We start from the raw sequence: 17,900 nt of genomic DNA, 5'->3' as shown, positions 1-17,900 counted from the left end.
CGGTCAATTCAGCTGTTTTAAGGCAAGATACTAATTTTAGATAATAATCATTTAGAGTATTTTTATCATTTGAAGACTTACAACTAAGCTGTAGAAGGTGGAAAGGAACTTGAATTGTAGCAAGTAGCATAGCTAGCGTAGAAATATACAGCGGTAAATTTATCTTATTCCAATTTCGACGGAAAACCCATCTTCGTCCTGCTTGTAAAGCATTACGATTAGTACAAATCGGTATTTGAAAAACAAACGAAATCGGTAGGTGATCTAAATCGCAATGATCTTCATGAACAATTACAGTAGAAACGGGTAGGCCCGGAGAACAAACAACATGATCAATATTACTTTGACTACCGGAATGATGAAGATAAGAATATATACAAGTTTTTTCAACCAGCTTAAACTGCGGCAGCGAATCAAATATCAAATCCGAGCGAATATTCGATGACAGCAGGTCAGCGTTAAAGTCTCCAGCGATCAAAAAACGATAACCTTGATATGAGACGGATTCCAAAAGTTTCTGTAATACACTGCAAGTCTTAGCGAATCTGTTAAGAGACTGAACCGATTTTCTGTCACAAGGCAAGTAAACATTTACGATCACTAAATCGTTAATCCGCACGGCCAAAATGTTAGGATCACTGTGAAAAAGCACAGGCGAGTAGCAAGCAACACTATTTCGGTTCAGTATACATGCAAGCCCACCCGACGGCCGTCCGAAAGTAGTTCGTGCCGCCGATACGAAAACGACGTGATTAGCACTTCTTTTTAGCAGGTTTGTATTAGCCGACGATAATAAATGTTCTTGCAAACAGACAATGTCATAGTTACATGCAAGTTCGTCAATAACATGCTCTTTTCTTCTGGTACCATTTATGTTGTACGAGACAGCTGAAAGGGACTGCATCATTTTCGGGCACTACTCGAAACGCGAGACTTGAGCACTGGACATTTCAAACTAAAGGATGTATGATCACCGTTGCAGTTCGCACATTTGGGGCTATTTTGGCAAGGCGTTTCCTTAGTGGCAGTATGATTACCGGCACAACGAGCACATTTATCAACAGGACTGGTGCAATCCTTCATCATGTGATATGGGGATCGGCATTTGAAGCAGCAACGGGGTACACTGATGAAATCGTACACACGGAATATTTCGTAACCTATTTTCAGGCCGTTCTTGATGGCATTGCCTTTTGCGAATGTATCCGAAAACTCTAGCTTAATTGTTTGTGAAGAGCCGAAAACGAGTGGCTTCAGTCACACCAGGGTACGAATTTAGTCCAGCAATGTCAAAATCCTCAGGGATACCTCTAGCAATCCCAAGGTGACGCTTAAGCACAGTTTTAGTGGTAGCACCCGATGCGGCTGCACTAATCGAATTGCAGAAATCCGAAATAACAGATTTCTCAATGTTGACATACAACTTGTCACCTCGTGGGCGGACACTGGAAACTGACTCGTGACCTGACAATTGGTCTAAGAATTCCTTTCGACTTTTGGGGTTGCAAACTGTTTGCGGAAGGTTTGAAACAATCACTGTAGCATGGCTACTCGATAGTGAAGAAGCAGCATCCCCAGGCTGGGGTAGCGGTGGAAAATTGGCTGAATAAGACTCGAACTGATTGGATATAGTTTTTAGATGCAAGTTCAGTTCATTGACTTTCGAGAGCAAAGCCGAGTAAGCCGAAGCCGGGATAACTGGCACTTCCGAAGGGCTTCGAATGACGAAAGTCGGAATTGTAAAACAATCTGAATCACCTTTTCTCAGCATTTCCAAGATATCACCAAGGTGACTAGATGGTGCCTTCGTTCCGGTTCGCTTCTGAAATGGCGCATCAGGATCCAGCTTCAAGCCCAGCCATTTCTTTGCGATCACTATCACTTCGCAATCAAAAAACTCCGCTCCAAATCTTTTGATAGTCTCATCATCTATTCCCTCTTCCTTGTTTCGCTGAACGAAATTCAACACGGGCGAATAATGCAAATTCTCACTCTGTTCAAACATCATGACGCAACAAGCTCTATGCACAGCAGCATGGGATGTTGCGCGCACGACTGACGAATTCTGCTTTTATTTTGCACAGACAAACGCCTCTGAGACTTCAAATGCCTCCGTCCACACAATACTAGGAACAAGGGAAGTGTAGGGACCCACTCACCAATTCCCCGCAATTTAAGGGTAACTAAATACCGGCAGGTACATACGGCGCTTGCGGCAGGAACCCTCCCCTCTTCTGCTTGTTGTCTAGTATATGTTATCAATCAATATTCTGTTCCGGAAACTACTTTAGAATTTTGGCTTATATTCAGTCAGTACAGTAGGTGGCAACACTGCTCTAAAAATTCGGGCGCACTTTCCACAGCGCAACAATCAAGCTCCGGCAACGCAGCTAGATCTAGAGTTCATTTCGGCCATACCGCTGCTGTCCATAAAGAATACAATCCTCTAGTGTAATTTAATGTTTCTGTCTGGAGTCTCTGTACTTATTAAATCACAAAATCTCAAGGGAATTTATGTACAGTAAAAAATGTCTATAGCCAGAGAATAAATAAGCCGATTATAAATGTCTGTAGGGAAACACACAGGTTGAAATCTTACTTTATTTAAAAGATTAGTATCCAAAAACAAGGTGTTTACACGACGAACTCTCAAGTGATACTGAAATGGTTATCAAACCATTTCAGTATCATATCATGAAATGGTATGAAGTGAAATGGTTACAAAGTACATTATTTGTAATTGCAAAAGCAGAAAAAAACTTGGTGAGACAGCCAAGTGGTTTGCAAGTGTCCCATCTCTCAGGTATGACTTAATTTAAATACAAATTATGACTTAATCTATTATTTATATACAGTGGACTCAACTGATTGGCCTATGTAGGATTTTATAAAAGGGGGGGGGGTTGATGAAATTTTTGAAAATAAGGAATTTTTTCTTCTCTTAATAACTGTTTGAGTAGGTGTGATGGATTCAGGGGCGGATCCAGGATTTTTTTAGAGGGGGGCGCAAAATAGGTTGATCCAACAAACTTACATTAGGAGCAAGTTTAATTAATGCAAACTTGCGTTAATTAGGTAAATTACCCTACTTTAGACTACTATAGGGGGGCAACCCTCACCCCCCCCCTCTGGATCCGCCACTGGATGGTTTATCTTTTTTTTTCATGTTGTGATGCTTGTTTTCTACAATATTTATTTTCTAGATAAGACTACTTTTGTTTTCAATCAATGTTTTTGTATGAAATGGGCAGACCTTTACTGAACTTTAAACAATAAACACCTCTGTTTGAAAATCTTTGCACTTTGTGAATTTAGATAGCAATAAGGGTTCCTGATTGAGACCAATTTTAGGACTTGGGTTCAAATTATTGGTTGCTGTGGTAAAAGTTGCCATAATAGCCCTATCCAAGAAAATACCAAACTTCTGTTAAGAAGTGTTTTTTGTAAAATTCTTAGGGAACTTTCAGAAAATTTTATTTCTACTGATCTTAAGTTTAATATGACTTAATTTAAATACAAATTATGACTTAATCTATTATTTACATACAGTGGACTCAACTGACTGGCCTATGTAGGATTTTATAAAAAAGGGGGGGGGGGGTTGATGAAATTTTTGAAAATAAGGAATTTTTTCTTCTTTTAATAACTGTTCGAGTAGGTGTGATGGATTCAGGGGCGGATCCAGGATTTTTTTTAGGGGGGGCGCAAAATAGGTTGATCCAACAAACTTACATTAGGAGCAAGTTTAATTAATGCAAACTTGCGTTAGTTAGGTAAATTACCCTACTTTAGACTACTATAGGGGGGCCCCCCCCCCCCCCCCCCCTCTGGATCCGCCACTGGATGGTTTATATTTTTTTTCATGTTGTGATGCTTGTTTTCTACAATATTTATTTTCTAGATAAGACTACTTTTGTTTTCAATCAATGTTTTTGTATGAAATGGGCAGACCTTTCCTGAACTTTAAACAATAAACACCTCTGTTTGAAAATCTTTGCACTTTATGAATTTAGATAGCAATAAGGGTTCCTGATTGAGACCAATTTTAGGACTTATTGGTTGCTGTGGTAAAAGTTCCCATAATAGCCCTATCCAAGAAAATACCAAACGTCTGTTAAGAAGTGTTTTTTTGTAAAATTCTTAGGGAACTTTCAGAAAATTTTATTTGTACTGATCTTAAGTTTAATATGGCCTTTACTTTTCTTTAAAAAAACTTTTTTTTTGTAAAGTTTTGTAGTATATATATATATATATATATATATATATATATATATATATATATATATATATATATATATATATATATATATATATATATATATATATATATGTATATTTATATTGGCGCATACAAACAGCTCCTTTCATTTATATATATATATATAAATAATATATATATATATATATATATATATATATATATATATATATATATATATATATATATATATATATATATATATATATATATATATATATATATATATATATATATATATATATATATATCTGTGTGTACAAACAGCTCCTCTCATTTGATCTGCCATCAGCAGTCCAATTACCCTGGAACACGTATTTTGGCAGAAACTTTCTCAAAATGCCTTTGAAATCAACTTGAGACTTTAAAACCTATTTTTAATTTCTAAAAACATCTAATAATAACATTGCACTACTGATCACCAATTTTCATGTATGTATTGGAATAAATTAATTTAAAATTAGTTTCTTCAAAATTAGTGTTCCAATGTTGAAGCCAAGTTTTGTGATACAAGAGAAATCTGACTTCTACCATGAAAAGATCTGAGGCTGCTTATGCTTATATCAGCCCTACTAAAATGTTTTTTGACTTGTAAAAACAGAAAAAAAATGGATGTAGCCTAAACAAATTTTATATTTTTTTAGTGTAATCCCCCCCCCATGAAAAAATCTTTGAGTAAAACCCCCTCCGAAAAAAATCCTGGGTGCAGCCTTGGGGTAGGCCCAATATTGGGTAAAGTTCTACAAAATCATATTATTGAGTTAGGACTAAAGTGAATACACCATTCAATGCTTTTTTTTATGCTGATAACAAATACTATAAGCATTTCTATTGGAAATGAATTTCAGCCCTCCCCCTATATATTCCAATTCAGGGTTAGGTTAGGCATAGCCTATACAGGGGGGGGGGGGCTGAAATTCATTTCCAATAGAAATGCTTATCATATTCGTAATCAGCATAAAAAAAGGTGGTAAAATTCTACTTTAGGTACTTTTGGCTATCTTTGGAAAGGGTTAGGTTAGGAAAATGAAAATTTCAGGGATGAGTCTACAGGCTAAAATATCCTGGCAGATATTTTGAAGTACCTACCTCCACTCCTCCTCCCTCTAGAGGGTCCTGACCTTTAAAAATCTATGTGTTATGAAAGTGAAACCTTGCAAAATAGATCTTCTGCTTAAATCAAGTACAACAAAATTGTTTTCAGCTTCACAACTTTGGGTCAATATTTACCAAATCATATTATTGAGTTAGGAATAAAGTGAATACGCCATTTGATGCCTTTTTTATGCTGATTATAAATATAATGAGCATTTCTATCAGAAATGTATTTCAGCCCCCCCCCCATTATATAGGCGATACGTAACCCACCCTAACCAAACCCTGAATTGGCATATATAGGGGGGGGGGGGCTGAAATTCATTTCCAATAGAAATACTTATTATATTAATGGTGTATTCACTTTAGTCCTAACTCAATAATATGATTTGGTAGATATTGACCCAACTTTGATTGGTCCCAATTTAAAAGGTTTTAAAGATATATAAATACATTTCCTAAATTTTGAAATAAAACATTGATATGACTTAAAATTCTGCTCAAATAGGCCTAACAGAAATTGCATTTTCAGAACTAAAACCGGAAAAAGAAACTGATAACTGAAAATTAAGGTAAAATGTTGTTTTGTTATAATTTCAATAGGTATAGACCTGTCACGTAGGCAAATTTTAGGGCCCTCCAAAGGGACAGGGAATTTAGGTAAGTACTTCAAAATACTTTCCCAGGACATACTTTAGCCTGTAGACCCATCCTTGAAAGTTTCATTTTCCTAACCCAACCCCTTTCCAAGATAGCCAAAAGTAACTGAAGTAGAATTTTTCCAAAAAGGCATTGAATGGTGTATTCAATTTAGTCCTAACTCAATAATATGATTTCGTAAAACTTTACCCAATATTGAGCAAATAAAACCTAGTTTTGCCTTTATAATTACAATAGAATTGTGGGTAAAAAAAAGCCCATAGGCTTTTTTTTAAGCAGCCTAGACCTCTTATTTTTGGTCCATTTGGGCTTGAAAAATAACAAATTTCTTACTATAGATTTTTCTAGAAGACAACTTCCAGGAAACCTATTCTAAGAGCTACAACATTAGTTAGTAATGTTTAAATATTCTGCCAAAAACCTGGGATGCTAAATGGACACTTTTAGTGGCTTTTGGACACTTTCTCACTCTGAGGGACACATGGACACTATCGGGTAGAAAAAGGCAGCTTTTTGAAAAAAGGACACGTTTTGGGCAATATTTCAAATCAAAACCAAATGTCTTTATTTTCTTCATTTTTTTTATAAGTACGACTGCTTTTAATTTTTACTTTAGTTTTAAGCTTTGGTAACGTCTTGGGGATTTTTCTTAAGTGTTTTTGTGCCTTGAACGAACACTATTTATCAACCGAATAGGAATAAGATTTAAAGTCGTAACCAATGTGGTATGATAGAACCACAGTTTATAGACAGTAAGCTTATCGCAGATCATTTCTGGTCATCGTGAACAAAAAGCTCCTCCCACTTCTTTCTGCCTTAGCTTGTTTAGCCTGTTTCTGAATATACCAGTAAGCTTATCGCAGATCATTTCTGGTCATCGTGAACAAAAAGCTCCTCCCACTTCTTTCTGCCTTAGCTTGTTTAGCCTGTTTCTTTCCACTCGCACCCCTGTCCGGGTTTCATAACATTTTGCTATATTCTGTCTACTGTGGATAGAACTATCAAATCTATCTTTTTATTCTATCTTACGGTTGACGTTTGTCATTAGGTCGGTCAACTTTAAGGACCCGCCTACTGCTGATGGCAAATTCACCAAGGCCACTGAGAAGGCTGGAAAGAAGAAGTGAATGGACATTCCCTGCTGGCGCGTTCCGCGTAAATCCCGGTGGCATGTAGCCGTGTCCACGTGGCTATTATTACACTGCTATCATAGAAAGAAAGCAGTTTTGGAGAAAAGCAATGTTGCGGCTCAATTTTATTTATAGCAGCTAGCAAATGTTTCTGTTTTGGATTTTATACTTTCAGCTGTGATTTTTTGTCAAATGCTGGTCGCCAGTTTTTATCAATTATAACTCAAGCGAATTTATTTCAATCGGCCTTGTCTTCTCACTTTTTTAGTTCTAGAAAACGTAATTTTTGCTCAGGGATACTTGTAAATGCTCAGAAAACGGCAGGATAAAGGAGTTGTTGAACGATTTAAATCACTTGACCAACCAGCTGGCTGAGTGGTTAAAAGGATTGACGTCTTTTGTTTAGCTTTAAAACCATGTTGGCCAAAATGGAAATTTCGTTGCTACAGCCGTTTGGACCTTGTTGCACCCAAATATCCTTAATAGCTAACGAAGATCAAAGACTCGCTTCTTTTTCGGATAACTTGTGAAAATGCCGAAGTGAAAATGAATCTTTATGGTTGTTTCTTTCCTTTTCGACTAAGATAGGTAGTGGTATCGATAATCGATATAACATTTCGCTCTCTTGACATTCTCATGACGATTTTTTTCCTCCACCTCTTCAAATTGAAATAGCACTAAACTTAATTTTATTGGCAGTGTTAATGGCAAAGCTGGAAATACCTGCAGAACTCATGCAAGTAACAAACCACTAGGTAGCAGAGCTAAGAAGGATGAATTTTACAGGTTTTCCGTCGCTTTTGTCACAAATCTTTAAAATTCATAGTGGCAACCCTGTACTCTGACTAATTCTCCAGAGGGACACTAAAAGGGCCCTTTTTTGGCTGATTTGGACACTTTTGTCTCTAAAAGTTTTGGCAACCCTGTCGTCAGATGACTATTGTCTGTCAATTTGGGATATTGTTTTAGCAGTGCTTTGACAACAAAAATGGAACCGAAATTTTATATAGCCAGAAAATTAATGCAATTCGTAAGCTTTAATTTAGTAGGCTAGGCTATTTAACTTTCAGTTGGCCTTCATAGCGCCATTTGCCTTCCTTAAGTGGCCAAACAACTATAATGCATTAAATAATATTCAAACTGTGATTCCTAATAAGTTTCAACTTCGCTCTCTACTTTCAGGAGATAATTTTTGAAATTAATCTATGCTCGTCTTACTATAAAAATAAAATTACCAAAAACAATACTTCATTGTACTTTGTAATTTGTATATTCGCATTTCTGCAAGTATACCGTTTTTGAAACTTTCGATTTTGAACCGCAGACCCTAAAACCTTATCATCAAGGATATAGGTGAGTCTAGTTAATGACAAAGTTAAAACGTTCCATGCCTCTTATTTCCCAACGTTTATGTCAATTTTTCTCTTGATATTGAAGGTTCTTCTGCTCCCTTAGTTCCATCAGTTCAATTTTACATTTTCTTTAAATCCATTTGTATAATAATATTTGTACTGCAATTAGGAAGGTCCTATAGGTTGTAATTTGGCCATGTAAATCAGTATGGATTAGGGGACAGGGGTGTAATTTGGTATGGGATAGGGTAAAAATGCCCTATATCCAGATTCCCCCCCCCCCTCCGCTGAAATTTGGTTTCTTCAAGATTCTTATCAAACTTGAGATAAACATGCATAATTCAAGCATCCACATCAAATCACTTTATTTTTTATTTTTGCTTCCCATATTCAATCAAAACTCTAATAATGCTCTAAATTTTCTTATTTGTAATTGAAAAACTTAATAAGTGCTTATAAAGTCATATTTTTTAAGTTTGGGTCCATTTACTAGAAAGTCAAACAGTTCGTTCTAACAAACTCTTTTTGACGGGTTAATTAAAGAGACCACTATAGAGTAATCGAATGCATAGCGTGGTTTTCAATGTGTCACCATATTTAAATGTTGTTTTAGGGGTTTCGGGGGGGGGGAGGTATCTAGGTTAGGCTATCTTATTTGTTTAATATGTGCTATGCTTCCCCCCCCCCCCTAATGAGCAAATATATAGCCCAAGTTGGTTTCTAAACTATTTTATATTCATTATATATTATTTAATTTCATTAGCATTAACCAAACCTGACTTTTTAGAAAGGCCCATATAAGGCACCAGTACCGAAGTTTGTTACGTATGTTAATTCGTAAGTTACGTATATTTATTATTAATAAAAACGTTCGTAAATAAAATCAAACAACTTTCGAGAAAGCCATTTAATCAAATAAAAGTTAAATTAATATGCAAACTTGTTTTAATTTTTCATCTACGGTGAGACAAAATCAAAACCTGCATTAATTCAAAAACATTCAAAATTAAATACAAAAACAAGCTTTTTTAACTGAAAGTAAAGAGCGACATTAAAACTTAAAACAAACAGAAATTATTCCGTATATAAAAGGAGCTGTCCCCTCCTCAACGTTTCGCTCTTTACGCTAAAGTTTGATTCTTTCTCACAACTCTATTTTTTCTAAACAATAAAAAACTTTAGCATAAAAGCGAGACGTTGAGAAGGGGACAGTTCCTTTCATATACGAAATAATTTCTGTTCGTTTTAAGAATTAATGTTGCTCCATACTTTCAACTTAAATAACCTTGTTTTTCTTATTTAATAAATATAGAATTGCATCTATTTATAATACCTTGCTGTAATCTTGTAGTTTTGCTTTTCTATTTTCATTAAAAAAAAGTCGACATTGCACTCTTAATATTGCATCCTAATATAAAAAATATATTAGCGCGCATCCGTGTTTTCTTATGAGAAAAATTACAACATACCAATTTTTCGCAGATAGGAGTTTGAAATCTCTACAGTAGGGTATTTTAATATGTTAAATCTGATGTTGCAATTTTCATTAAAATTCTTTGACTTTTAGTGCCGTGTCCCTTCTTTTTTTAAAATCAGACACTTGTCTTTGACTTTTAAACTTTTATAGGTAGCACTTGGCTTAATGAATCTTATAAACACGGAATTAACATATTAATCCGATTCTTTCGACATGTTTATTGATACTAAAATTCTTTTTTTCAGAGTTTCGGTTACTATTGAGCTGTGTTTATCCTTATTTACAATTCGTTACCACCAACTGTTAGAAAATTCGAAATTCTGTGTTTTGCAAAAATAAAGAACACAGATGTCTTTATTAGTTTGTTTTTATTTTCTCAGGGGGTGATAGCATCAAACTAACTTTTCAAACGAAAATAAAAAGCTTTTGTTCCTCTTTTAGGGACCAAAAAGACTAGGTCACGGTAGGCTGGCTAAGAAGTGATATCATACTAAATAACACCACACGGTGACACAATTATTCCTGAAAATTTGCGTAAAAGGCATTATTTAAGATAAATGATATTTTTATCTTAATACTTAATTGAATCAAGTTGATTCAGTTGATTTTTAATAAAATTATGTTAAATGATGCATCAGCTGTTATAAAGAAGTGGTGAGATATTGTGTGGACCGAGGTTGAGCTAAATGTAACATAGCTGTACTATATAGCTGTACTATAATACTTTATATCGTTCTGATAACAAGAGGCCTAAGTCAGAAAGACAGCCTTTTAAACTAGGGAACACAACTATACACAAAACAAAATCATATGCAATCTTTTTTCAGACACCCTCTTCAAGCTTTGGTTCCCTGAGGATTGCAGGGCGTCAAAAAATATGTCAGTAAAATATATAGGATACCGGTAAAATACGTATAATACCGTTAAAATGCGTAACTTTCGTAAAATACGTAAAATAAAAGCCGTAAAATATCAATTTTACGTGAGTCCATAAAATTACGGTAAAATAATCAATTTTACCATGACCAATGTTACCAGTTACAACACTAGGAACATTTACTAACTGTTCAAATTTTTTCAAAAATTTCGATTGTAATCCGAAATTTTACTTTTTGAGCAAAAAAACTGAAAAAAATGAAACACATTCAATCAATTTACAAAAAACTGATAGGGGAGAAAGAGGTTAAACCGTATATTTTGAGGATTTTAACCCCCACAAGGTGAATTTCTAAAGATAGAAATTTCCTTTTTACACGAACATATAACTCAATTAATTTTTTTTTTTTTTGACTTGACTTGACTTTTATTTTCAACTAATAATACATATTACTTAACTGGCACTTACAACACATTTTTTGAATAACATTATCAAAAAACGTAGAAATGGTAATAACGTATGACGTTTTATTAAGCCACTATTGTGACTTGAGCAGCGTCACACAATCTTTTATCATAAACCAAAACTCATTCACTCTTTCTACTCTTTTCATACCTTTCTACTCTTTTCATACTACTCAATTTAACTTTTTTTCAACTTTTTGTTTTACAACTTAATTACAATTTAAAATTTAAAAAAAGAAGAAAGAAGAAAAAAAAAAAAATTAATTCCCACCCAACAAAAACTTTTTTAATCTAATTTTAAACTGAAACTGGTTTTCTGACTCCCTAATGCTCCCCGGGAAACCATTCCACAAATGAAATGCATAATTTCTAATTGAAAAACTAGATCGACTCGTACTCCTTACTTCTGAGACTAAGCTTCCACGACCTCTAATCCTATGATGATGATAATCAGAATTAAACTTAAAAAAATCTCTAAAATATTCTGGAGATAATCTATTAAGCACCTGGTAAGTAAACACTCCCGCCTGATGGTCCCTGATCTGATGAATATTTAAAATTCTAAAACTAATAAAAGATTCACGCGTATGCTCATACTGAACAAACTCACCCAGTGCTCGAAGTGCCTTATTCTGAAGAATCTGCAGTCTTTTAATATTTGAAGTAAAATTAGATGCATAAATACAGCAACCATAAACAATAAAAGGATGAAAAACAGTATGATATATATTTCTTAAAACACTTAAAACTTTATTGTTTTAATAACTTCTATTGGTGATTTTTTTTAATGACATCCATTGAGTCGTTTCCTAAAGAGACCCAAAAATGTGTGACCTCTTCCAGTGTCCAAAGTCGCCCCAACCAGGGGACAATTTTGGACACACATGGGGCATTTCCAGACATTTGTTAATTAATGCCCTTTAATAATAGATTAAGATAACATTACACTTAATTCAGATAATATACAAGTTAAATGCAACATTACATTTATGCTATCGGAAATTTGGCCAAATAACAGGCAAATGCAAGGGCTTTGGCTGTTTGCTCAGTTTCTCCTACTAAAATCAGTCACTACTGAAAGTTAGTTTCTGCACAATCTTGACATTCAGGGAAGATGAAATTCCCACCAGACTTCCACAGGTAGCTTATTTTTGCCACTCTGTCACTTATTTCTTCAGTTTCACCAACATAGTCAAGAGCAGAGTTTTGCTTCTTACCCACCAAACCCCTTACAAGCGCAATATTTCCACAAAATAATTCTTCTTCAATCTCAAACTCATTGATACCTCCATAATGTAAAGACTTATCATCCAACTCATTGCTGAGCGGCACATCTATGTCTGAAATGCTGTCTCTAGTTTTGTCAGCATTGAATGAAACCCTTGACTTTTTTTTTAGTGATTATTCTTTTTCTTGGCAAGTATTAGCTTAGTCTCTGCTTCTAGTGACTTTTTTTCTTGCGTTTCTCTCAGAATTCTACTTTTGCCTTTTCTACAGTTTATGCATGGGCCCAATTTCAGTTTTGCTTGTGGATCTGGTCTGATGCTTGTAGGGGTTAGGGACATAGGCAAGTCAGATGTTGTAATCATGGTAAGTGTTGTCCAATTTTGAACACAGGATCTTAAAGTTGGAATAAAATATCTAAGAAACAGGCCTACTTAATCTTGGACAAATTTAATCTAAGACAAAGATTGTTATGCAGAGTAATTGTATTTAAATAGCCTAGGCTGTCAGGCAAGGGGTAACTTTTGTCTAAATGTAAATGTTGAAAACAAACTTTGATAAGCAAAAATATATCACTTCAGGTCCTCTATAATTCAACAGGAACACTATCAATTTTACCAATGTTCTGCCTCCAACTACATTTATTTCCGTTTTCTCGGTTACGAAAAACTTCTGTCAGTACAAAGCAAAACAAGACACCATGAAAAGCGTCCGGAATCGCCACCAAAAAAGAGTCCAGAGTTGCCCCATGTTGATGTCATTTTTAAATTATTTTTTTCGTAGATAACAGCCTGATATTTACTGTTGAAATTGCCAAGCAGATAGCAGGCGCACACTTTGTCTGATCCTGCTATCTTATAGTCCTAAAGCTACAATAACTTAGAAAATATTTGACAAAGACTACATGTGTCAGAATTTTCAGCAAACATATTGAAACATCCTTACCTCTTTTTCGGTTGTCTCTTTTATCCAAAATTTAAAACTTGTGCCAAATGTGCATTACAAAAAAGGTATCTAGTGAAAATTTTTTGAATGGATTAGCTGAAAAACTTTAGACAAGAGGTCAAATGTACGGAGTCGCTCCCATGTAGTTTCGCCCCTCTCTCCCCTACATACGATTTAGAAGCGAAAAATTGGGGCCTGGGCTAATGGAGCCTGTAGTCACCATATCCTAGTCATATCTTAGTTAGGCCATGTCATGGTTTGTAAAATTATCAGAGTTCAAATGCCAAAAAAAAAAGTTTTTTTTAAACAGAAAGTAGGAGAAACATTGGAACTCAAAACGGACAGATATTAATTTGTTAGTGAGGAGGCTGCCCTTCACGTTCAATTCCTTCATCTTATAGCACTAAAGAACCTTAGTGGAATGAAAAAACACGTTTCTTAACTCCAGCACTATGCTCAAACCACACCATTGTCACATCTAATACAAAAAAAAAAAAAAAAAAAAAAAAAATTATTGCCAAGGGGTCTCGTGTATTACTCCGGTAATTTTCCGGGAAGATTTTGGGTGAATGAAAACATTAAAGAAGAAATTTTTTTGTGAATTATCCCGGGGATATGCCTAGTACCGTTTATGAATCTCATAATAATGTTTTCAATTTAATTCACACTTGTATTTTGAAAGTGAAAAATTTAAATGGAAAAAACCGGTTTGAAAAGTTTGTAACATCACTAACTTGTTGATTTTTTTTTTCAAATGCAGTTCTGTATTAAATTAAATAAAAAAAACAAGTTTTTTAAACTGAAAGTAAGGAGCGACATTAAAACTTAAAACGAACAGAAATTATTCCGTATATGAAAGGGGCTGTCCCCTCCTCAACGCCTCGCTCTTTACGCTAAAGTTTTTTATTGTTTTAAAAAATAAAGTTGTGAGACGGAGTCAAACTTTACGCTGAATCTGACGGTGTGATTTTCATTAAAATTCTTTCACTTGTAGGGGATGTTTCCCCCCTCTTTAAAAAATCAAGTAAATTTTCTCAGGCTCGTAGCCTTTGATGATTAATACTAAACTTAGTAAAATTTATATATTTAGAATCAGCATTATAAACACATTTTTTTGATACATTTATTGACATCAAAATTCCGTTTTTAAAAGTTTCGATTACTATTGAGCCGTATCGCTTGTTTTTTTATTGTTTTTTTATTACGTATATGTTATTACGTATATGAGGGGGTTCTCCCCTTAGTCAATACAGCGCTCTTTACGTTAAAACTTAAAAAAATTTTGATTAACAAACCCCTGAATCACAAAGGCCGTTTAATTAGAATAGATAGCTCTTTTGAAAGCACTAAAAAAAACTGTAGCGTAAAGAGCGAGGTATTGACTTGGGGGAGAACCCCCTCACATACGTTATAATTTCTGTTCGTTTTAAGTTCTAATATTCCTTCTTACTTTCAGTTCAAAAAACTTTTTTTTTATCTAATTTCTAATCGTTTTTTAAATAATGCTTAGAAATCCGGTGCCCCCTTCATAGAAATGTACCTTACCCCAAAGAAACATCCTCCACGGAAAGATTCTCCAGAGTAACCCCCACCTCTATCCCCCCCTCCAGAAAAAAATCCTTCCTGAAGATGTCTGTATACTTCCCAATCACCAATAAATAATGCTGGCAAGTCCGGCACCCCCTTCATGGCAATTTCCCTTCCCCCCTGAAAACTTCCTTCATGGATAGATCCTCCAACATAACCCCCGACCCACCCTTTCCTCCCACTACCAGAAAAAAACCTCCTGAAAACTTCTGTATACTTCCCAATAACCAATACTATATGTTAACATTGGGTAAAGTTCATAACTTTTAGCCCTCCCCCTGGGGACTTCAGGGGATCAAGTCATCCTAAAAGACATATTTATCATATTTTTGACCATGCTGAACAAAATGGTAATCTCAAAATTTTGATCGGGTGACTCTGGGAAAAAAATAAGCGTGGGAGGGGGCCTAGTTGCCCTCCATTTTTTTTGGTCACTCAAAAAGGGCACTAGAACTTTTAATTTCCGTTCCAATGAGTCCTCTCATGATATTCTAGGACCGCTGAGTCGATACGATTACCCCTGGGAAAAAAAAACAACAAAAAAACAAATAAACACGCATCCGTGATCTTTCTTCTGGCAAAAAATGCAAAATTCCACATTTTTGTAGATAGGAGGTTGAAACCTCTACAGTAGGGTTCTCTGATACGCCAAATATGATGGTGTGATTTTCATTAAGGTTCTATAACTTTTAGGGGGTCTGTCCCCTTTTTTTGAAAATCAGCCAAATTTTCTCAGGCACGTAACTTTTGATGGGTACGACTAAACTTGATGAAAGTTAAATATTTGAAATCAGCATTGAAATATGATTCTTTTGATGTATCAATTGGTATCAAAAACCCGTTTTCTAGAGTTTCGGTTACCATTGAGCCGGGCCGCTCCTTACTTACAGTTCGTTACCACGAACTGTTTGATACAGTGTTGCCAATGCGGTAAAGTTGCACCATTTTTGGAACAATTTGGAGGTCCTGATACAATACGGTGTGGATGGAAATTTTTTGTTACTGTCAAGTTTTCTATTACATGCTGGATTTACTTGATCCTTTCGGTACAATCCTTTTATGCGGGCCTTTTGGCTTAATCACTATAGAGTGGGCAATGATAAAACCTGTTTTTCACGTCTTAACTTTTATAGAGCAGGCAATGATAGCAAGATTTTCATTGCGTATACGATTTTAAACTGTGGCTTTTGGGGGTTCAAGGGGGGGGGGCGGAATGTACCTAGGTTAGGTTAATATATGCAATGCTTTTCCGGTACAGTTTATTTCAAAGCACTGGCAACACTAATGCTATATATTCATCATTTTGGTAACAGTCATTTGATTTCATTATGCGTAGTTTCATGTTTTATTGGTAAGATTTTTCAGGCAATTCTTTAATTCTCCTCTTTCCAAATAAAAAAATCCGGGTTACTCAAGAGAAAGATGATAAGAATTTTTATGACTTCAAGCGTCTTGTGTCCTATTTCATTTGCTTAGCAAAAAAAGGCAATTAAAGTGGGAAAAATTTTTCTGGCAGTAGGTTAATTTTCGTTAAAGGACATTGGAGGGAAATTGGTGGTTAGAAAAAAAGAGGAAAAAATAAGATTCGACGACACTGAAAAAGAGCTTTAGTGCTTCTGAAAAATAGCCACATAGTACAATTCGAGTTAAAATCCATCTCAGATTTGGGTAGAAAAATTTTAATTTTTAATAGGATATTTTTTAGTGATTTACATGATGGCCATGAAAGGGAGGGGTGCGTAAATAATAAGTCTTTGGAATTTAGGACGTATAACTGTACGGGAATTCTAATCTTATCTAAATTCTCTAAATTATCTAATATTAACTAAATTATGTATTTTTAATAATATATTGAGTCTGTTTTTATATTTTATTTGGACCGTATTTGTAATACCTTACGCGATACTGGTGCATTATGCAGACACCGCGAAAGAAGTCAAGTTTGGTTAATGCTAATGAAATAAAATAAAACAGGGTTAATATATACTAGTTTACAAACAAATTTGGGCTACATATTTGCACATTAGGTGGGTGGGGTAGGGGTAAAGCATAGCAAATATTAAATACGTAGCCTAACCTAATCTGACCTAACCTAACCTAGGTACCTCCTCCCCCCTAAACCTAAAAAACAGCAGTTTAAATATTGTAAACGCAATGAAAACCCCGCTTTGCATTCCATTTCTCTATAGCGGTCTCTTACAAATAACCCGTTTGGTGAGTTTCGTCTCTCGTTTCCTTGATACAGTATATAGTGGTGTCCGCATAATGCAAGAGTGCCGCTTATGCCTGTTTAACCCTTTTATATCTCAGAAAAATCTTTCGTTTATTAGAAATCCGTCTCACATGGCAGATCCTCTAGTTTTTCTGCATTTTAAAAGAAGTGTTAATAAGAACCATTGAACCAAATAAAAGTAAAATTAATATGCAAATTTTGTTTTAGTTATTCATGTAGGTGAGCCAAAATCAAAACCTGTATTAATTCAAAAACGTTCAAAAATTAAATAAAAAAAAAGTTTTTTTTTTAACTGAAAGAAAGGAATGACGTTAAAACTTAAAACGAACAGAAATTATTCCGTATATGAAAGGGGCTGTCCCCTCCTCAACGCCTCGCTCTTTACGCTAAAGTTTTTTATTGTTTAAAAAAATAACAGTTGTGAGAAAGTCAAACTTTAGCGCAAAGAGCGAGGCGTTGAGGAGGGGACAGCCCCTTTCATATTCGGAATAATTTCTGTTTGTTTTAAATTTTAACGTCGTTCCTTACTTCCAGTTGAAAAAAACTTGTTTTTTTATTTAATTTTTGAACGTTGTTTAATTAATTCAAGTTTTTCCAG

At 34.9% G+C, this 17,900-nt stretch overlaps 1 protein-coding gene across 1 annotated transcript in view; it reads left to right on the top strand.

Moving 5' to 3' along the window:
* Positions 1 to 8,111: 8,111 nt before the first annotated feature.
* LOC148940383 (uncharacterized) overlaps positions 8,112 to 17,900 on the top strand; it is a 124,551-nt gene continuing 114,762 nt past the window's right edge. The window contains exon 1 of the mRNA XM_089106362.1: positions 8,112 to 8,173. Within this exon, the coding sequence (XP_088962488.1) occupies positions 8,132 to 8,173 (42 nt within the window). The 5' untranslated portion in view covers positions 8,112 to 8,131. The remainder of the gene's footprint in view (positions 8,174 to 17,900) is intronic.

The sequence above is a fragment of the Artemia sp. Qi Xiang Cuo genome, chromosome 20 (assembly GCF_049724085.1).
Source record: "Artemia sp. Qi Xiang Cuo chromosome 20, ASM4972408v1, whole genome shotgun sequence".
Lineage (NCBI taxonomy): Eukaryota > Metazoa > Arthropoda > Branchiopoda > Anostraca > Artemiidae > Artemia > Artemia sp. Qi Xiang Cuo.
This window is presented reverse-complemented; position numbering and strand designations above follow the sequence as displayed.